The 22,434-nt window shown below is 47.2% G+C and overlaps 1 protein-coding gene across 1 annotated transcript in view; it reads left to right on the top strand.

Annotated features, from left to right (window-relative positions):
* ASTN2 (astrotactin 2) overlaps positions 1-22,434 on the top strand; it is a 410,202-nt gene that overhangs the window by 60,278 nt on the left and 327,490 nt on the right. The window contains exon 2 of the mRNA XM_062590667.1: positions 5,858-6,045. Coding sequence (XP_062446651.1) covers positions 5,858-6,045 — 188 coding nt within the window. The remainder of the gene's footprint in view (positions 1-5,857; positions 6,046-22,434) is intronic.

The following is a 22,434-nucleotide window of genomic DNA, read 5'->3' as shown; positions in this document are numbered from 1 at the left end:
CTGGAGAACATTAGCTTAGAAGAGCCCTGAACTAATAACAGTAGAAGTGGCGTTGCAGGGTTAGGGATGATGTATGGGCAAGAAGATGATGAAGCAGTTGATGATGCTAGCCTTGGTACCAGCCCGTGCAAGATCAGATCATATTTCCGAGCCTGCTGTAAAAGGAAATAAAATTGCTAAAAGCTCTGCAGGTTTTCCTTTGCTAACAGATTAAGATGGTGAGTTGTGCAGGTGAGCTGATGAAGTCTGTCTGGAGTGTTCTGGTCCTGCTGGTATTAGACAGGTGGTGAGCAAAAAGGCAGGAGGAGCCTGGATCCACGTGCTGGAAATTACTCACAGGCTCCCCACTCATCGTGCCAAGGATTTGGTGCTTTTTGTAAACATGTCTGATGGATCCAGTGGTCTGAGCAGAACTGGGGTGGGGAGAGAAGGGGAAGCACAAAGAGCAGTCAGTTATTTGTGTGTGGGGGGGAGTGGAAACAGTACGGAGATGGACCGCCACAAGCAGAATGGCTTTCTTAATAATGACCTTCAAGAATTAAATAAAAATACAATAAGCATGGTAGATTAGCAAGAACAAGCCAATTAAATACAAAGCATGTTTTGTAAAACTCCGTGACAGATAAGGCAGGGCTACAACCTCCCGAATAACCGAAGAACATTCAGGGACTGCAGATAGTTGTGGTGGGAGGGGGAGCGACTGTTGAATATTTCCAGCCGGGCAGCCTTGGAGAAGGCAGAGGTGAAAAGGCTATCTCTGTTTTCTTTCTGCCTTCAGTAAAAGAAAGTAGGAGGGGGAGGAAAAGGAGGTAGGTAGAGCAGACAGGAGCCGGAAGGCATGAAGTAACAATTCTCCAACTTTAATATCTGCTGTTTCATTTTATATTCATCATGTCAGCATAATCTGCTTTTATAGGAATCGTCTTGGTTCCCAACCAAATGTATTTAGGCCCTTTTGCTTTTAAGTTTGATTGTAATATGAGTTGAAGACTTCAATGAAATGTTTATATGTAAGGATTGTAGAAATAGTGAAGAGAAAATGGAATTACAAAATCAATCAGAATGGATCTCGCTGTGATGTGTCTCCACCATCCTCCTGCCTCTCCTGACCTTATCGTGGACAGATGATCTTCTGACAGGCTTGAACCCTGTGCAGGGCCTGAGCCGTAGCAAAGAGGTTTGTTTTGATTGCTTGTTTAATTTCCAGGGGAGATGTAAAGTTGGTCTTATGTGACCTGGCATCTGAGGAGGGGCAGAAAAAGAGAAACTACTCTCTATGCTCTTTTCTTTTTAAATTCAAACCATTGTTAGCTGATGTAATCCAGCCTTCTCTTGGGGCAGTTGACATCTGCAACACAAGAGTAGAAAGCCTCTTATGATACCTATCTATTATTGACTATAAAAACCCTTCTTTGTGGTTGCCAGGGGCATGCACTATGGTGCTTCCTGGGATGGGGGGGAGGCTGATCTCCACGCCCACAGACTATAAGGATGAGAGTGCACAGCGGTGGGAAGGTAGGGGGTTGCTGGAAGGAGGGAGGCAAAGGAGGAACTGAGATGGAGCGAGACCCATTCCAAAGCTGAAGGGTGTGCTGCCACCCCATGGTGGTTCGGAAGGAGAAGCAAGTGAGGGGCTGGTTTCACTGCAGCTCTGGAATGGCTGGCTGAAGGGGCTTGAGGAAGGCTGCCCTGCTCTTTGGGCTCAGCTGACCCCTGTAATGGGAGACGAAGGGCAGGTGTGAAGAATGGGGAGCAGGAGGTGGGCTGAAGACTGGGAGGAGACATCTTGTCTTGCCTTGCATGGGGAGATACTTCACTGTGAGGTGGAGAAATGTGTTTACCTGCAGGCTTTGGTTGCTGCTCACTGTTGGTGAGAAGAGGGGCTGGCTGGGTGCGGCGAGTGGAAGTGACAACCTTGTGCAGGGGCAGGAGGACCCTTGCTTTCCCTTCCTGACACATGTTCACTGCTGGGAGCTGTGGTCAGGTAGGAAGAGAACATGGCAGGAGTTTCTTACCAGCAGGTTTGTCTGGTTGTTTTACTTAATATTTTATCCATGGAGCTGTGGCCATTGTGTTAGGACTGAACTCAGTGCTGCATTTGAATCCTTGCGAAGAACTTCCAGTCTTCTAGATACTGCAATTTTAAACAGCTATAGACTACAAGTGCTTTTCCATTGCTGCCCATTTAAAACCTTAACCGTATCTCATTCTGCTTTGGTGCAGGAATGCCCTTAATTTGTTCCAAAAGCATTTGAAAGCTCTGATAACAGGCAATCTTGCTGCAGACTATTGCATTCTTTCTGATGGACGGCCTATTGTTGGCTGTAACTACAGTGTAGATAGCGGAATGACAATGTGTGTCCAGTGAAACACAGGCAGTGTAATATTCATGTCAAGTATCTGAGGCCAGGAAGCTTCCCTGTATTTGGATATTGAAGGGTTTGGCTGCAAAAGCATGTCTGTACAACAGAGCTTGAAAATTTTTATTTCTTTATTGAGCAGTGAAGCTGATGGCGGGTGTGTGATGTTCTTGCAGTGCTGGGGGTGGTAATGACCAGGTTTCTTACAATGTAGGTGTTGGGATGAAGAGCAATCAGGTGTTTATAAATGCATGGTAAATGGCACCCAGGCCTGGCAAGTCAACTTCTATTGGAAATTGCCTCGCTGCTGTGTTTGCTTAAAATTGTGAAATGAAGGTTAAATTGAAGTTTCTACTTTTGGAAGAGAGCTTTTCAAAAGGAAGTAGCCTCATCTTCAGTCTAGACTAAAATCCTCAAAAATTGCCTATATCTTGCAACTTCACAGAAATGTTCTGCATGATACTTTTAAACATCCCATGCAAAAGCATGTGTGAAAAGGAAGAATTTTGGAGAAAGATTGATTCGGGAGTTGATTTCTCTGTTTTGTTAATGTGACATAGCCTTTGAGAATGGTAGCAGCAGGTTCCAGGGGGCACCCGCATCAGGTCTCTGCTATGGTCATATCAATGTAACCTGCTTCCTTGAGCTTTACTGGAAAGGTTGGCTGCGGGGATGTGTGTGTAATGTAACGTTCGAGAGTGTGTGTGAAGAGTGTTTAATACTGTAAACCGTTCTCTCCTATGGGTGACTATATCTCTAGGCAGAATTAGAATGTCTCTGAGTAAGGGGAGTCCTATGTTTTGATGTTACTGGGCTGTTGTCTTGGCCTGTGTACCTCTAGAGAAGAGATTTTGTTATCTGCCCCAAAGCTGTTGTTGCTTTCCCCTCACTCTCACTCTCCCTCTCCCCCTGTCCCCCCCCCCCAAAAAAATATAGCTTTTCCTTGTAATACTGATTAGATGAGGAGATGCTCTTCAGTACAGACCTTTTGAAGTATTGCTACAAAGCAGAACAATGTTAAACAGCCCTGGTGCTCTTCTGCTGTTGTTCTTTCTTTATCTAGTGTAAGAAACCTGGTTTAGTCTCTTTGGAGATGAGACAAGACTCATTTCATTGGATTCTTAGGTGATGCACAGACTCCTGTCCTAGAGTACGAGTCATGGGGTTGATTTACAGGGTAAAAAGCACAAGCGATGCGTTTTGCTACCGATTTGCTTCAGCAAACAGCTATTTGTATTAAAGGAAGGAAGGGGCTGTTGGCAGAGATGTTATTGCAATGACAGAGGAATGATAGTGAGTTCACACATCTTCTCAGGAGTGCAAGTGTGGACTCTTACAGATCCCATGTGTGGTCAAGAGCCATTTAATTTTTTTCCTTTTTGAGTGCTCAGATGTGCATAGAGATTGGGGATAATGACCATGGCTGTGCTTGCGAGGCAGAGATAATGAGCACAGCCCTCCGATTAGATTCAGGTGGCAGTGCAGTTGTCCCAGGTATGTCAATAGCATAATTAGTGAGGTGCTGAATACGGGAGTCAGCAGTAATAGGCTAACCTTGTCTTTGCCCTCAGCTGGGCTGCTGCCAGCCACGTAACGAGTGGTGGGGCTGCGAGCCTCTGGTGGACAGAGGGAACCAGCTCTTTGTAGGGTGCTCTGGAATCATGATGGGGACATCTCTGAGCAGGGTGTTGTGTCAGTTTTAATCCATGACAGAAAGCCAAGAGTTTTCTGCTGAAGAATGTATTGCTCACAGGGCTTAGAAAAAATGTCCCTGAAGAATCAACAGCTTTCATTGCTGGAGGAAGTGAAGTTGGGATGGGAGTCCTGGGAAGTGGAAGTGCCCCGTCTTCTGGCCTGCGTTACTGCTAGTGAGCTGACGCCAAAGTATCTTGAAGGATGTACCATCTGAAAGATGTCAGTAGCCTCTCTGGATCACCTCAGCCTCACTCTTCCTCTTGCAGTTTCTGCTCAGAGCTAGAAGTGGATGTGCTTTTGCCGAGCTGGGTTCATGCAAGTGGAATGCCAAATTCCACCTCTGTTCACTAGAGGCTTTGGCTGGAGATAGGAGCAGAAGAATAATCAAAATTCTCTACTGGTGACCATTTTACTGAGTGATCCAGTGGTGGTGGGCAGTCAAGGTGTGGAGGAGGGCCTCAGCTGCATTCCTGAACTGGTTGTCCACCCACTGAGGCAGATAGCCTATGGCCCTGTGTCCTTATGGCAAGGGCACTCACTGGATACCCATCATTTGCTGCTTCACAGAAGGTGTAAATACTTATGCAAAATAGCATTTGTCAAGATTACGAAGCACATCACAGTCCATTACAGTCAGTCGCTAGGTCACTTCCTTCACAAACAGAAGGGAATTGAATTTGGGTCTCTCGCAAAGTGGGTGATTGCAGAAGCCGTGGGCCCAGTAAATAAGAGGACTGCCACTGTGAACCTGAGTTGTTTTGCATTGCTTATATTGCAAATGGAAAAACAAACATGAGAGGTGGTGGAAGGAGAAATATTTTGGATCATTTTGCCCTAGTATTCTCTTTTCGGTTTTGATTTGGCTGCCAAACTGACAAATCAGTTCTTTGCAGAGATCTATTTAAAAGTTTGCTGACAGCTTCACAGCTGTCCATCATCTTGCCTATTTCTGCTGCTGCCTGGCTAAGCTAGGAGCTGCAGCTGAGGCTTGGAAGCTGCTGGCTCTGGACTGTGCTAGTGACTGTAAGTCTAGGGTTTGCTTCTGGTGCTTGAACTGTCCAAGCAGCTAATTGCTCGGGTAAATGTTGATCAGGGTAAGATGCTGCTGTGGGATGTTAGGATGCTACCATCCCAGCTCCCGAGGTGCTTACATTGTAAACCAGATGTGACAGTTAAAACTACTATCTCCTGGGCAGAAGGCTGTATAGACAGACAGATGTGCAACCCCAAGGTCAATACATACTTGTCAAGCCTGATGCTTAGCTACCACCTCTCGTTGGTGCTTGTTAGTCTGTGCTGGGACTATCCTTGCTAAAGACAGCTCTAGTGCTGGCTTGCTAATGCTGGAAGAAGATTTCCTTCATAAAAGCCAGCAGAGCACATGCTGATATCTATATTCTGGCTTGTTTCACACCAAGTGTCCTGCCTCTACCTTGTTGTGACCAGAAACCACCGTTTGGCTTGACTGCAGACCTCTTAAGAGTTACTTCTGACATGTTGCTGGGAGAACTGTGGGAAGCTAAAGGCACCTTGTTCAACGTGTTATTTACTGCAGTTGCCTTTCTTATCTAGAAATCTCAATTTTAGCCCTTTCCTTTGATTAAGGAAGACTGGTATAATTCTTCATATATGGGGAAGGTGGTATGCAGAGGCCCAAAAGCAATGCTTAAGATCACTTAGCAGTGCTAGGGTTAAGACTCAAGTGTCCTGATTTCCACTCCTTGGCTTTTGAACTGCTAAGAGTGCAGCCTTTCAGCACGACGGAAAAGGCTGACCCTCAGTTGTGTGTTTTGTCACTGCAGAGATGTCTGGGACCGTGGCTGATATTTCCTTGGTGCACTGGAAGCAGCAGTGGTTGGAGAATGGCACCCTGTATTTCCATGTCTCCATGAACAGTGCTGAGCAGCTGTCTCGGGTCACTCCGCCTACCCTCCAGGAGCCTTCGGAGATAGTGGAGGAGCAGATGCACATTCTTCATATCTCTGTCATGGTAAGTTGAAGCCGCCAACTCTGTCTGAGGGCACAGAGCACCATCTGGGAGGGAATGCCGGCTGGCAGCCAGATTGGAGTGGGAGGGTGGTGATAAAGAACAGACTGGCAAGTCCAGTTTACAAATGTCTGTATCCCTTAAGTGCCTTTTTCTGACTGTCCTCTTGGTCGGGCCTCCAAAGAGGGAGAGGCTCAGTTTGAATGGGCCAGGAAAAAATGTAGTTTGGCCTTTAAAAAATAAAATATAACAAACCCTCTCCAGAGGAGAAGCTGTTGGGGAGGGTAAAAAGGAAGCTGTGATTCCTCGTGCCTCTGTTGACAGCTCTTGAGGTATGTTTGTGGAATGTTTCTCCTTGATCTTGCATTCAGGCATGTATAAAGGCAAGATCATGGAGCTGATCTTGTCTCTTTGAAGCTTTCTTAAACTGAATTTTACCTATCAAATCAGTATGGGCTATTGAGTGATCCTTCTTTCAAAGGACAAGTCTGATCTAAGAGGGAGAAGATAATTTTCTTCAAAATCCTTTGAGTATCTTTATCTCAGGTGTTTATGACCTTTTTAAAACATATTGCACACGTATTCTGCCTTTAAGATACTTATTTTAGTATCTTATGAGGTAGTTACCTGCATACTTGAATCTGGTCCATTGCCTGTCTTTGCTTTAGAATCCCATTTGTAAAATGGGACCAGTCATACTGTCTCTTAACTCCCGTGAGGATAAAATTGAGAGGTTAGGCTTGTAGATCCACAAAGTAGTATGTATACACATGTCAATTATTTGCCCAAACAAGGTCTTTTATAGGATGGGGGACTGAGCAAACTGTACAGCTGGAGCCCTAATGTCAGGGACATCCTTTGCTTTTATGAATAATGTCTTTGTTTATGGTACATTCTGTGCTTGAGTGGGTTCAGAGCCCCAGGAAGTTGCTGTCCAGTTCCATTGTGGATTTAAAAAAAAAAAAAAGGGAAAAAAACAGCAGGGATAGGAGGCTTCCTCAATCAGCTGCAAAAGGTCCATGTGTTCATACTGTAGAACGTGTGTGTTGTCTTTGCACCGTCCGCTCATTTGGGGAGGAGGAGCAGAGATCATGGCTGTATGAAGTCTTGCTTTCCATTTGAACAAGAAGCTATTTGATTTTGAAAGCTTAAGTCTGTTCTTTGGAGTGCCTTGACCCTTGGCAGGGAGGCTTTAGATTGAGCGCTGAATGCATATGAACGCAGAAAGAGGCTTTGCGTTAAGGCTGCTGGGCAAGATAAGAAGCAGTATGATAGCAAGATGGCAAGAAGGAAAAGAAATTGGACACTCCAGCTTAGTGGATTTGGTAGTGAGCATTTCTTATGTCCTGCAAAAATGTCAATGTGATGGAGTGTTGGGGAGAAAAAGATAAAATTGGGATACTTAGAAAGTGAGCCTGAAAAAACAGATGAGAGAGAGAGAAAACAAGGAATGGAGACAACAGAGCAAGTGTGAGATGGGGAAAACTTGATTTCTGATTTGAATGGGGGGTTGCTTGGCTGTTCTGAGCAAACCTCTGCTAATCTCACATGCAGAACTGTTCTCCTCTGTAGGTATCGAAGTAGTCTGTGGCCAGGGGTGAGACACTGGTTCTGTAGCCTGGTGATTAGCATGATTGCTTGAAATGCAGGTTTTCTTTATTAGGGAAAGGAAGAAATCTTCCTGATGTGCAGATCATGTCGTAATTCCACTTTTGTTTGAAGTTCTGGTACCCAGTTTTTTGGGATTTGTGGTCCTGACCTGGGACTGTAGGCCTGGGCCAGTGTACCAGCTTGCACATGTGTCCCTGGGAATAGCCAGGGGGAACAGGCAGAGCTGTGCAAAAGCCGTGGACGCCGTGGTCAGGACTGCATTCACAGACTTGACGCCTTGCCCAGATTTTTGGAAGATTCATTAACTTTTGGAGTGAACCTGAGCCAACTTTTGAGTTACTAGCAGAAGATATATAGTTGTTTTTTCCTCAAAAACCACATGGCATTGTATAGCTAAAGTAAAACTGAGTGAAAGTCTCTTTGTTTTTTGGATGAGACACTGCATCAGAGTTCTGGGCTTTGTTCAGCCTCCCTTCCCACGCTTTTCCATACCTGCCTGAGCCCTGCTGAATTGCATCCCAGAGACAGCCCACCGCTTTGAGCCCTTGTGCCTTTCTGCGGGAGCTCTATTACCGCGTGGTGCCGTGTTTGCTAGCCAAACAGGCTAGACCTGTGCTGTCCCCCTACCAACCCCAACCTGCGGTGCTCATGCAGCATTCGACCTCCTGCCCTCCCGTACGGCCTCGGGATCTTTACTCCTCCTACCTAGAGATTCAGCTTGAAATCGTCATGTCTTCTCTTTCCAGCTCTTAAATACTTTTCTTCCTGCTTGGCGCTGTGAAGCCTGAAGCGTCCTGCACGCTGTCTGCAGACTGAACACCCCGCGCGGGGGTCGTTTCAAGCCACCCCAGCGCTGCCGTTGTGGCCGCTGTGGTCCTGCCCACTCGGCGTCCGGAGTCTGCAAACCCCGTTCATCATCTGCCTGGGATCTTACCATAGGGAATGGGGGAAACATTGGAAAGTGCTCCTTTCAATCTCGTTTAAGTGACTGTAACACTTACTTTTACCTGTCTCTTCGTTCTCTGGCTGAGTTATAGAGAGCTGGGTACAGTTTGCCTGTGGGATCTCTTTAATTCCTGACTTTACACATTTAGGGAGTGTTCTGGCAAAGCTTTATTGGACAGAGAGACATCTGCAAGCTGAACTCCCTCGTACAGAACCGCTACTTTGGACTTGTGTTGATGTTTATGACTTGGCTGGCTTTGCTCGGCGCTCATGCTCTGCCTCTAAAGCCAAGGTGCCTGCTGTGCTGAGCTGGGGCCCTGGGGAACTGGCTCCGGAGGCTGAGATGCCGGTGAGCGCAGACCCCGCGTTCAGAGCCTCGTGGGCTGGGGAGGGCGTTTCCGCACCGCGCTCTGTCGCGGGAGAAAGGGGCAGCGGGGACTCGCTTGCAACCTCGAATAAACCACATCTCAGCATCTCTCGTGTCTAATATACCTTTGTACTTCCTTTTTTCCTCCTCCACTTTTGGTTGCATGTGTGAGGCTTTCTGGTTTGAGGCTATTTTGTTTAGTGTGGTCCCCCCCCCCCCTTAATCTCTCAATGCGCTGAGTCAGCAAGAACATCGTCCTCCTTTAAATATAGCTAATTCTGTTTACGCGGAAGCTGATGCCTTGGGGGAGGATTTGGGGAGAGGTGACTGTAGGGGCTGGGCGCTGGGAGCCAGTGCGGACGGGAGGAGCGCGGAAGGGTCCGTGCCGGCGCCGGGAGAGGGGCTGCCGGCAGCCTGCGTCCCTGGGGTGGTCGTCTGCCCCTGCAGACGCCTTAGGTACTGTGCAACCGTGACTCTGTTCACACATCTGCTCCCAAGCCCAAGGGCATCTTTAACAGCAAAATAATACTTATTTTTTCTTTTTCTTTTTTTCCCCCCTCCTCACTGTTGTTTCCTAATCTCTCCCCAATGAGACGTAACATTAATTACCTACAGTTAAAGGGAATTCAGTCTCCATTACTATCTGCCACCTCTTTCCTCTTGGCTTGAGCATCTGAAATTTGTCTCCTAACTGAAAAGGAAGGAGAGAAGAAAAAAATATGCAAATGTTGGATTTTATTTATTTACTTTTTTTGCGCAGTGTCAAGTAGAAAGGAATCAATATTTTTGTCATTACGCCTGTTGTGTTTTTCCCCATAATCTTTGCTGTCATTTGGGTTTAATTGTGTTGTTTCCTCTTGTGTGAAAGTAAATCTTATCTATTTTGGATTAAAATTCAATGAAGGTCACAGCAGCTCGAAAACTTACCAGGCTGCAGCAATTAATGTTCATTTGGCTTTGATGAATTGGAATGTTCCTCAGAATAGGACTGGAGTGGATTTCAGAAGCAATAATTCTTCCATTAACTCAATGATTCCCCACGTGATAGAGCGTCTTGTCACTGCTCTGTTTGTCATCTGTCACTTCGGGGATCCGGGCATATGCCTGATAGGATTTATCCTGATTATTGGGGTTGCTTGTGTCAAAACATTTTAAACCACTAATTATTCTAGCCTTGTAAACTGCTGAATTCAACAGAACGTAAGATACATATTTTTTGCACCATCTTGTTTACGTGTTTAATTATTGTTCAGGGTCATTGTAAATTCAGGCTCAGGGCTGCATTTAACAGCTTCTGCCTTAAACATGGACTTGTTCAGGACTCTGAGGGAGAGAAGAGGCAGGTGCCAGCAGGAGAAGTGCATTTAATCTCTGAACTGAGCCATCTTGGGTCTGTGACCTCCAGTTGAGTGCTCTGTATCTGGTAGCTCCGTAGTGTCCCTTGGGGGCTTCTCTTTACCAGACTGCTGCAAGTGGGGGTACTGGACCAGGGCTTGGGCTGAAGAGTGGAGTGGGAGGGCAGCAGGTAAAGGTGAGGGCTGCTCTTCTGTCCCCAGGACTGGCCTCTTCCTTCATTCCTCCCTTATGCGCCTGTTGCCTGAGAGCAGATTTTCTTGCTAAAAAATGTACTGGGGGTAAATTGATGTGGCACATTTCCAGAGACAGGGTTCTTTCCCTCAGACTTGGTCAGCTTGAGGTTCTGAGGGAACTGAAGGACCAACCAAGGGAACCTATGCTCTGCTGGAGGGTAATCACATGGATTCCTCCTTCTGCATAAAAGGTCAAGTGACTGTGTCCCATAGTGGAGCAGAGATATGAAGCGAGCTGAGGCAGTTCAGTAGCATCCTTGGTGCTGCAGGTGGCTGGAGCTCTCTGTACTTGGGCACAGGTTTTAGAGGTCCCCAGATGTGTAGGTGGCAAGGACTATGCCAGGTGTTTGCTTCCTTGCGGGAATGCGTTTCAGGAGCACTTGCTCCATCTTCCCCTAAGGCCTGGAGGCAAAAGCTTTCCCGCTGATGAGGGGAGAACGTGCGGACTCATTGCATCTCACTGACAAGGCAACAAGAGGCTCTACTCTTGTAGCAGCCAAAAAAATGTGGCTATCAATGCCATGGGCTGGACTCTCCTCTGTCTTACGCTTGTGTGAGTGCCAGTAAAGTCACTGGTTGTGTGGGGTATTTGTGAGATGAGAGCTGGTGCTGTGCAAGTGTTTGTGTAAATGAGTTATCCGTTGGCTTACAAGTGTCTTCAGCAGAACTAAGGTGGGCACTTTTGAGAAAGGTAGCAAACAAAATCCTCATCTCATCTCCTACTCGTCTCCCTGCTAGGGAGTATTTAAGTGCCTGGAGTAAAAGGTGAGAAGACCTCGTCAGGCTGTTTTTTTTTTTTTTTTTTCCTTTTCTTTTTTTTTCTTTTCTGTTTTAGTGCCTACTTTCTGCTGGCTGTTATTGGCAATAGCCAGTTTGCTGCTGGATTCTAGGTCTCCCAGCAGATTTTTTTCCAGCTCTTATTTATATGGGTTTCCTTTCTTTCTACTTGTTCTTATGCATCCTGATGTTTCCCTAATGATCAGCCTTCGGTGCTGTGTTCTGTCAGCCTGTGAGATGGGTATAAAGTGTGCTCTTAAACACTTCACTCTGATTTAGCAACCTGCTCCAGTGTGCTCTGAAGTGGAGTCTGGGGAGAGATTCTGCGGGCCTGATTCACCTCGCTGCAGCCACTGGAATCAATCCCAGCGAGCGTGGTTTCGCATCGCTGCCTGGCAGGTACGAGGGCTGGGGTTAGTTCTGGAGCTTCTTAAGCCCTTCGATAATATACAAGAGCAAGTGGAGTTTTAGAAGCAGTTTCTATTTCCTTTCAGGAGCTTTTTCTCTGCAGTCATCCAGCAACGGCCATGACAAGTGCATTCGTTTGCGCTTTTAAATTTCTTTTTTTTCTTTTTCTTTTTTTTTTCTTTACCTGTGAACCATATCATGACTCTCCTTCTCTCTCCATGCTACACTGCCCATGTTTCCTCCAGGAGCCTGGTTCTCATTAGGATCTCAGCTTTCAGCTTGGCTGCACAAAGCATTATGTGTGGCTTCGTGCTTGTCCTGTGAACGATGCACAATCATTTGGGTGTGATCTTAGCCTTTCCCCGAGCGCCTGTGTTTTCCTGTGCTGAAGGAGCCCCTTGGCACATATCCATTTCTCAGATGGCTGCTCTGAACGCAGCATCTGTCCAGTGCGTTGGACAAGATCGTGAGCACAATTTCCTTTATACCTGTATATTCTGGCAGGGGTTACTCTCCTTCCCCTAAATGGTTAATAACAAACCACCAAAACTGTGCATACCTGGATGTAAACAGGAGGGAGAGAAGAAGCAGAACCAAATATTTGAACTTTAATGATGAAAGGTGCAACTTTTGTGTGCAGATAAGACTGAAAGCTTGTGCAGAGTTGGTGATCTTCATCCTCCCAGCAAGCAGTTCTCCAAGTGAGCACTCCCGTTCTTGTGTGCCTTCAGACAAGTGCCTCGAAGTGTGCAATTCTTCAGCTTTTCTTGGCAGTCGTTCGAGTACTGTCTCGTCTTCCTACCCTTCAATGTGGTGTTTGTCTCAGTGCAAAGCTTCTCAATGGATTTACTTCCCACCTGACTACATAATCACAGCTGGCATCCTAGTGTGTCCTATGGGTGTCGTTGGCCACTCCAGTAGAGCTAAGTGCTCCAGCAGATGTAAAATGTTGCTTGAACCTCCTTCTATTTCTTTGCTGTGTATCTTGCTGATGGCAGCACTGGAGCTCCTGTCAGCCAGCTGAATTGGAAAAAAATGGTGTAACATGAATAATGAGGTAATGAAGAAGGCGCAACATCTGTGTCATCATTTCTGCACCAGGAGGTCAACTAGATTCATAAAACATGCACTCCCAGCTTGTGATATGTTTAGGAATTAATTAGGGAAGGGAGAGAACTGCTGCAGTAGCAGATTTCCTTTTTTGAAAGGTATTAAAAACCCAAATTGATCTCAAATGAATTGTTTTAATACAGAACTGGGTTCAATGTTTTCCCCATGTGAGAATCCCGTCCCTGCTTATGGGGACGGGAAAAGGAACTGCCTAGCCTGACTTCCAGATGGTCTGAGCATCCGGAAATCCCACAAAAGTGGATGGGAGCTGCAGGTGCTCAGCGTGGTTGACAAATCCAAGCCATTATTGCTTTGCCCTGAGTAGCGCTGCATTAACAGTCCTTCCCCAGACCCTTGGTGGATATGTGCCTAAGCTCTTCCGTCAGCTGCTTGACCAGGGAAAGAGATGGCTGAGGATGCTTAGTAGAACCTTTACTGAGTCCAGTGACCCGAGATGGTGGAGCTGAATGCCTGTAGATCCTGTTGATTTTTGGGACTGGGAGGAGCTCAGCATAGCTGAACTTCACACTAATGATCATCCTAACTCTGCCCTGTGCAGTCTGAAGCATCTTGAAGCCATTGGGACTCAAGAAGATGCATAAAATTATAAGCATGTGGTTGAACCCATGCAGGAATGGGTTGCTGATTCAAACTTTGGTTGGGAAATTTGCAGGAATGGGTATCAGTCCCAGCCCCCCACCTCCATCACACCAATTTACAGGAGACATGAATATCTCCTTGTTGGTCGCTCAAGGATTGTCCTCCCTGGACTGGGGAAACTTGGAGGCACAAAGGAGGATAAGAAGAATGGATGAAATGGTTCCTCAAACGGGAGGAATAGGGAGGGCTGTGTAAAGGGAAGAGCAGATGAAATCTTAATTCAGCAGCACGGTTGAGCGAAGCAAGAAGCACGTCTCCCATTCTCCCTGTAGTGCTGTTGATAGCATCTGCTTGCTCTTGTGGTGGGAACATTCTTGAGCTTTGAGTTTCATTTCCGTAATGTTCCGTTAACTAACTTTTTGTGGGTTGGGAAAAGAAGCCTCTCTTTCTTTCACCCTCCCCTTCTCCACTCTCTTCATCTGTTATAAAAATGATATAAAAGGGGTACTAAGTGTAATTAATGATGTGCTGTTGTATTTAGGGAATTTATTTTGGGGGGATTTGTCTTTAAGGTGTCATTTTTGTGACAAAGCCACCTGTTACATTAATTTTTCGCTAATCTGTTTTCTACCTTAGTTACTGTGAATACATTAGATACTTGATAGCATTCTATCTAGCAGATTGTCTTCTCTTCCCCCCATCCCTCATATTAGAATATGCAACTGGAGTGCTTGATTTGCATCTCTGATAAAGTGAGGCTGAATAGATACTCCTAGCTCATCCGAACTGAGAAGCAAACTAACTTTCTTTTGTCATCTCTAGAGCAATCAAAATTAGTACTTGCAGAAAAGCAACCATAGGAAACGTTTGAGAGGGCCTTGCTTTTTCATATGGTATCAAATGAGTAGGATGTATCAGCAGCTTTGGAAAATTCGCAACTTCAACATGCTGAAAAGAGAAAATGGTTGGAGAGGAAAAAGCAAAGGATTCTTGTTGGGTAGCAAGAGCTAAAAGGGTGGTGCTGAAGTAGCCAGGAGATGGAAAGAAAATGCAGAAGATAAGTTTTGGGAAAGAGGATGAGGAAGCGTCAGAATCAGTCAAAATATGGGAAATAAAGCAAGGCATTCTGTGCATCCGCCTTATTCCGTGTGTGTGTGTACCTCCATACTACAGACAGCATCAGGCACTCTACAGAGCAGCCTACTAGGCTGTGTGTGGAGATTTCAGATTTGAAATTATTATCTTGGTTTCCTCCTTTCTTCTCTCTTTTCCTTCCTACCATCTGTATTGAGGGAATAGTTGTAGCCCTACCCTGTGGTGGCAGGGCATAGCTTGCATCTCTGATTCTTGACCTTTTCTCATTGTTCCTTCTCTAAGCATGGGCAAAGCAGATAGAAAAGTCAAGTTACAGTGTTGTAGCTCTGACTTGGCTTCTGGTTTTCAGAGCTGTCAGAGAGGAAAGAGTGTTTTTGTCCCACATGGATGCACTGCCTGCTGCAGCTGGTCTCGCCTAGCTGCAGGTGTTTTGGAGAAAACAATTCTGTGCAGGAGCCCAGAGCTAATCTTTTGTGTTATGCTTGAGTGTAAAGTGCCTTGAGTATTTGATAGGTACCTCTGAAACGTTGAAGTAAACACAGAAATGCTTTGCAGCTACTAGCCTGAATTTAATCACTTTAAACTGCCAGTCTCAAAACTATCTGGAATGCTGCAATAATGAGCAGAAGTAGAGCCAGGCTTGCCTTTATAAACTGGAAACTAGAGCATCAACCGTTCCCGAGAAGTGTGACCTAAAATGTGTTTCTCTGGAAGAACAGAGTAATATGGCAAGGGATGAGTGTTGCTCTTTGTGTGGAGTCTGCATGGTGCTGGAGGCTGCTGGAGGCAGGTGAGACAGAAATGTGACCTTAAGCCTGTTTGGCCTCTGTCCACTTTTGTGTAGTCCTTGCTTTGAACACTGGGTTCCCCACTGAAAGAATGGAGCTTACCTTCAAGGTTTTACTTGGAGATGCCATTTGAGTTGAACCATGACCAAGAAACAGAAAATTGTAAATTATAAAAGAAGAAAAAATAGTTATAAAACTAATCCAGGAAAATTCTGGTAGAAACCAACTTCTTCCGAGTGCTCTCCTCTTTGAGAGGCACGTGCAGTGGCAGGGTTTGGATGGCTCACAGATCAAACGTACTTGCTTATGAAGGAAGTTGGTGTCTGAAGCTGTGCAGCCCTTGTCCTGCTTGCTCTGGGTTGCTCCCATCACAGGTGATGTGAGACGGTACTGTATGGTACTTGGTACCAGCCTGGTCCCAGCTCTTCTGGGAAGCCTGTGCTTTGTGTTGGTGGGCCTGACAGGAGCATGGCAGATGCGTCTTACCATTTCCTACTGCCCTTGTGTTATTCTTGGAACTACCTAGCCTCTGTAGTGATTCTCCTTTAAATGTGTGGTGCAAGTTAGAAGCTAGCCAGCTGGGCAAGATAAAAAGGTTTGGATCTCACTTAAAATGTTGTCTGTGTCAGGAGTTAGTTTATGTAAAGGTGAACTATGATAAATTTGGTTTAGACTCGTTTAAAGATGACTGTGAAAGACTGCTACAGCTATGTAAAAGACTAAATTCTCATTTTTTGGGCAAGTCTTAAAGATCAGAGTAAGCCTTAATGACAGGATGAAATGTAATATCTTATTTGTCCCCAAAATGTGATGTTTGCTTTCATTTTGGGCTTTTTTTCCATTTAAAAATAAACTGGGCTTAGTTCCACAAGGCAACATTGTGATGTGAAAAGAGAGAATGCTTTTTGTTTAGGAAAGTGTCAGGATGAAATGTTTCTGCTCTTCAACACTTTCCATATCTTTCCCCAAAACCACTTACACTTTAGTTTCAGCTCATGTAAAGCTGTCTACGTAGATAAGCTATTTGTTGAAAATCTTGCCAAGTTCTCCTTTGAGTAAGGATGGCTAAATCAGATGAAAGTTGCACTGGTGGAAGGTGGTGAGTTTGAAAGATGAGGACACGGCTGTTTTTAAACAAAGAGGGTATTTGAACAAATCCATCTCTCCCATCCGTGCTGTGCCCAGCCCTGCACTGTTGCAGGAAAATGGGAGTGGGGAACTTGCTAGAAACTGAAGGAAATCTGAGTAATCCTTTCCAAGAAGAAGAAAAGGCTCAAATACCTGCTGACCTGAAGGAGGGGGAAGATCCTTACCCATCTGTTTATGAATCTCGTAATCGTCAGAGCGCTGCTAATAGAGCTCAACTTTTTGAAATTGTGTGCGCCTGGATCTTGTTGCTGTAGGAAGTTGGGCAAAAATCCCACTGACTTAATTGGGAATAACATCAGGCCAAGTGTGGCTATTTTTACCTGACATTGTTCCTGCTCTGCCATCTCTCTCCCTCCCCTCGCCTCCCTGGTCAAAAAGGAACACGCTCTATTTTAGCCTTCAAAAGGTCTCTGTGAGCTCTGAGCTGCAGCCTTGCATTCAGGGTGTGAAGCAGAGAAAATAAACTAATTATGTTTATTTTAAAATCCAATTATCTGAAACTACTGGAAAATAAACATTCTTGAGAAGCACACCATTTTGATGGGCAAGGCTTTGCCCTGGGTGGGCAGCTGCTGAGATTGCACCTCTCCTTCAGGGCTGGGACCAAATGCATTCAAGGTCAGGCTGGATTCGTTGTCGTAGTTGCTAGAGAGGGGGCAGGCAGGAGTGTCAGCCTCTGGCTCCGCTGGGAAACGTTCAGCTTGCAGGGGTTTGGCACCTTATTTACTGCATTGCTCTTTATCTGACAGCAAAACTGGCTATTCTCCCTTCGTAGCCTCTTTCTCCTCCTTCATTCCTCAGGAAAGAGGAGGATTCAGTCTGTTGCTGGTAAGAAGTGTCACACTGAGACTGGCGCTCTGATGGATACTGTTACTTCGTCTGCCCACGTAAGGTTTGGCCCTTTCCAGTGGCCTAGCTGAGACCAGGCAACTGGTGCCATGGCAAAGGGCCAGTTACAAACCAGATTAGCACCACATGGGGAGATACTGGCATCCTGCTCAACGAGAACTGCAGTGAAGCAGGAACCAGGCAGTGCTGGGATGTGCTTAGTCATTAGCCAACTGGTCTTTCTTTTCCCTAACACTGTTTTTTCTTCTTTTTGGACACAGAGGCGAGAAACTTGCCTGCCAGGAGGATGGCAGGAGAGCAGACCAGTGCCTTTGCTATGTCAGGTATCTATGTCACTTCGTAGTAGCATATCGGGTTGCAAACTCATCACCAGTCACTCCGTATGCAAGCTTTATCTCTCCCACTATCCTGAGCATGTTTTTTCTTGCGACAAACTCTTGAGGCTCGGAGTAAAACCAAGGAAACAAGATGGTGATGGTGGCAATTGCAAAGAGCTCAGCAAGAAGGAAGGTCTGGGGGAGCAGGAAGCAGCTCTGGAATTGAAATTACTTTTTATTTTGCAGACATTGCAATGCTTTGGGAGCATCATTCAGCTCTAGTGGGAGTGGACAGCGTCTGTGTTGGGGGACAGGCTGTGATAAGGCAAAAGTAAACAGATGGGCAGCCCTGTTTGGGTGGGAGAGCAATGCGAGCCACAGTTGCATGGCAGTGTGAAATTGCAAAGAGGGATGATTGGATAGAAAGCACTGATCCTGCGTTAATGCCCCAAAGACTCTCTCAGTATGATTAAGCGGCAGGTTTTGCTTGGCCTCTCCTGGAGATCCATCATTATTCATGTCAGCACCAGGCCTGTCAGACTCTCTCTGCCATAGAAATTAATGATTTGAACTCAATGACCTGCTCACATGATGCGATGAGGCTCCGTAAGGCAGCGCAAGGGCTCTGCAGAGAGACAGGATCCTTCCGAGAGGAGAGCTATGTCCAGGAGGAAAAATAATCCTGCAATGCATCCCCAGAACAGCTGAGGTCTTGCAAAAACCAGCCTGAGCAGGGCAACCACTTCTGCCCTACCTACCTTTCCTCCGGCGGGGGCTCAGTTAGGGTTAAAGGGAGCGTTAAAGAGGAACGTGCAACTGTTTGGATGCCTGGTGTGTCTTGGGAGTCTCCAGGTTCAGGCACACCCCCAACTACACTGTTGCATTCCAGTCTCACACCAGACCACAGAAAATGTCCTCTCCATAGACCCCTGCATTATCAGCTTTCCACCTGACCATTCAGCTGTGTGCAATCTTCTACTGTTTGGAGGCCAGGGAGAAAAATGTTGGGGATCCCAGGGCCCCAGATCTAAAGATCTCCATGTTGATGGCATGGTGTATGACTTGTCACCCTTAGTGCAAGACTGGGTGAAGAAAATATGCTCTTCTACAAAGTCTGAACATAGGCACAAAATGTTGCAAGGTTTATAGAAGCAAGTGAACAGAAATAAGACAAAAGCTATATATACATCTACCTGTTACTTGAGTTAGTGCTAAAGATTCTTGTCACTTTGCAGCATCTACCTAACAAGCTGTGAGATGCTTCTCAGCATTGTGACTGAGGACTCGGTGATAAAGTAAGCTTTATGCCCTTGGGTTGAGTTTTCAGGAGAGTATTTGAATTTGGCAGTGCCCTCCCTCATTGAGCAGACTGCAGGTGAGAACTTTTGTTTGTGCCTTACGTTCTCGGCAAAGGACGACCTGGTAATGTTACTCTCTGGCTCCCTGAGCCTGAGTCGACACAGCCAGCCTGCTACTGGCTCTCACTTTGCGCTGAACGTGTGAATCAGGTGCTTTGGTATGGTATTGGTTTTGGGGTGACAGATCTTAGCTGCCTCTTTGAGGGCTACCTTGACATCCAGAAATAACGTCTTAGGACATCCTTGGTACTAGATTCAGGCCATCTTTTTATAGATCCACCTGGGACTCCTGGCATTTGCTGGGCTTACTGCTTCAGCAGCAGCTGTAGTGGGGAGCTATTTGCAATTCTCCTCTCTCACACTCAGTGTGTCTGGACGCAGCCCAGCTCAGCTTCCAGTTGTCTAGGGAGTAAGGGCAGGAGGAGGTAGAGTCATGCAAGTTGTTCCAGTGTCTGGTGCTTTGTCTTGTGAGTTAGGGAATAACCTTGCAAAAACAGACATTAAATGACCCATCACTTCTCCAACCCTATACGCTTTGGAGAGGGAGAAATTGGATGGGCTGTTTTCTGGCTTCAGTGTTTCTTTTGCCACCTCTGAGGTAGGGACATGGGGCCTGGTGTATGGTTTGTAGGGACAGCTGAGCCTCAAGTTAGGTAAGCAGACAGATCTGGACAGATTTATTTTATTTATTTATTTATTTAAAGGAAGATGCTCTCTCAGCCTTTGTCACATCTACCTTAGGATATTGGCTGCTTCTGATCTGGCTACCACAGTCCCTGGTGGGATGTATAGGGACCCCATGCCCCTCTGAGGGCAGGCAGCCCCAAGCACCCTGCATCTGGTAGTCTGATGATGAATTGCTCATTGTGGCATGGACTTGCCTTTCCTTGGCTGAGACACATTTGGGTAAAAATTGACCTACAGCAGCTGCAGACTCTTGAAGGGTGCTTGTCCCTACCTGTGTGTGCCCAGACTGAGCTTGCCTGGATAACCGGGCTGTGCTGCATGGTAGGAGGCAGCCCCTGGCAGAGATCACCCGCATTGACTTTGAGTCACTTGTGCTCTGCAGGGCTTTGCTGTACAGAGGTATTGGCCCTGCCAACCTAGCTGGTCCTCGTGGAGGGAGCGCTGCATGAATACGACCAGACTACTCTGGTCCTAGGGTTGGCTCAAGCTTTCTAGGTGTTGCACGGTGTAGCTGAATCTTTCGAGTTATGTGGTAGCTGACCTTGCCAACATGATGCACAAAGATGGGAAGAATGGTGTTAATGATAAAGTAATGTGCTTTACCTCTGCCAGCCACTGTTCTGAAGTGATCACACTTCATCTTACCATGCATGCCTTGCTTGTCTTCTGGGCATCACTGCTGACAGGTGATGTCTTGTCATGTTTACTTTACATGCTGGGACACGTTTCCTATTACCCGTTCTGTTGCAGTGGATGAGAGTGGAAGTTATGCTTCCTTCCTCAGATAAACCGATCCTGTTCAATAGAGCATACCGCTATGCAGCAAGAGCGTCAGAGCTTAGCCCTGACGTGAGATTCGGGCTTGTGTACTGAGCTTGAGTTGTTGCTGGGTGAGATGGTTGGGATTGTGCACTTTCTTTTCCAGTGCATCCTCTTCTTTCCCCCCCCCCCCTCGTAAAAAGCAGTTTAGTGAGTTTACTTGTCATCTGTTCTTCTCTGGGAGATTGGTGCTCCCAGCTGTGTGTTGCTCAGGCTACAGAGGATTTTTTTTAAGCAAAATCCTTCCCTCTAGGCACTGGTGAGCTCCTTTCTTGTGAAGCATCATCAGCAGAGCAGATGTCTCTGAGGGATGCTGCTCACATCCAGGAGAACAGAGGGTGCTCAGGACATCCTTGCTGGTTAGCTTGCCATTCTGACTCACCAAATTTTCAGGCAGAATCCCAGTTTTCCTCTTCAAACCTCTCAGCAGAGCTGGGAGCTACACACCAAGCAGTGCCACTCGCTAAGGACTTGCCGAGGTAACAAGGATGCTTGAATTGGACGAAATGTCCTGGCTCGAGGTCGAGGCACCGCTTTTGCGGGCTCCGTAGAGCCGCGTAGGTGCAAGGGGGCTATGCATAACTCAGGCGCTCCTTCCTCCCCGCTAAGGCGGCACTGTGAGCCCCGTTTTACCCTTGCTCCTGGTGGGTGCTGGCGGCGGGACCTGCCCCGGAGCCCTGTGCTGCGCAGAGGTGTTACGGATGATCTGTGCCCAGAGGAGCCCAGACCGGGGTGAGCAGAGGGGAGATGCTCAGAGAAGAGAGAGGTTGTGGAGTCTCCTTCTCTGGAGATATTCAAGGCCTGCCTGGATGCAACCCTGTCTAACATGCTGTAGGTGACCCTGCTGAGCGGAGAGGTTGGACCAGGTGATCTCCAGAGGTCCCTTCCAACCTTACTGATTCTATGATTGTAAGACAGATACCAAGGGCAGAGAGGGTGATGATGTTGCTCTGGCCTGTAGAGTGGGGCCATGCAGGGCTCGGGCTCCGACCTCGGCTCTCCCTCAGTTCCCCGTTTGCTCCTGGCATGCCCTGGGCAGCTGGAAGGAGCGGGCCCAGCCTGTGAGCCCTGTGCGTCAGCATGACGCCACCCTACCCCGCGTCCCTCACAGCTCTGCTGCGTCTCCTCCTGGGAGAAGGAAGGGTCCCAAGACGTGTCCTATCACCCGTGGCCGCTGCTCCATCTCCTCGGACTGGCCACGTTTTCCTTAAAAAAACAACCTGTGTGGGGTTTCTTGTTTCGTTTTTAAATGGTCCCTTTTCACTTTTTCATGCTCTTCCTCCTTGGCACGCAGGTCTGCGAGGGGGAGGGAGCCTTCAGCCAAGCTCTCCATCACATGTCCCTTGTTTTTCTGTGTTATTTTTTCCCCGCCACTGCCCTTGCCAATGAAAGGACATTGTAGGGCTGCGGAGACTGGCAGGGGCCGTGATGCCAGCTGCCAATAGCCTCAGTGTCTGAAAAGGCTTAGGAAATACAAGCCCTAAATTAGCTCCCAAATCTTTTTTTTTTTTTTTTTTTCTCTCTTTGGTAAAAGAGCCCTGCAGAGCAACCCCGAGCTCCTCTTTTGTCCCTCGGCGTTACTCCATCTGCAGCGAGAGCGCTGGCTTTGCTGCTGCGCGAGCCCGTGCCCGCGGCGAGCCGGGGGGCAGAGCCCCGGCCCCAGGGCGGGGGCCGCATCTGGAGCGGCGCCGCCGGAAGGCTAAAGGGCAGCTCCTCTGGCGTCCCTGCTGCTCGCGGCCCCCTCGGCAGCCTTTCCTGTCCCATCCTCCGCCACCCCGCCCAGCGCGAGACGCTTGGCTGCTTCCCCTCGGCCGCTCTGCAGCGTTGGCTTGGCAAGAGCCTTCGGGCTCTCAGCTGCGACGCTCCGGAAGGCGGGAGGGGAAGGGCACAGCCGATCGATGGCTGCCAAAACCCTCCCGGGGG

Source organism: Rhea pennata, chromosome 18 (assembly GCF_028389875.1).
Source record: "Rhea pennata isolate bPtePen1 chromosome 18, bPtePen1.pri, whole genome shotgun sequence".
NCBI classification, from domain to species: domain Eukaryota; kingdom Metazoa; phylum Chordata; class Aves; order Rheiformes; family Rheidae; genus Rhea; species Rhea pennata.
Note: the sequence above shows the minus strand (reverse complement) of the source record. Positions and strands in the feature narration are given on the sequence as shown.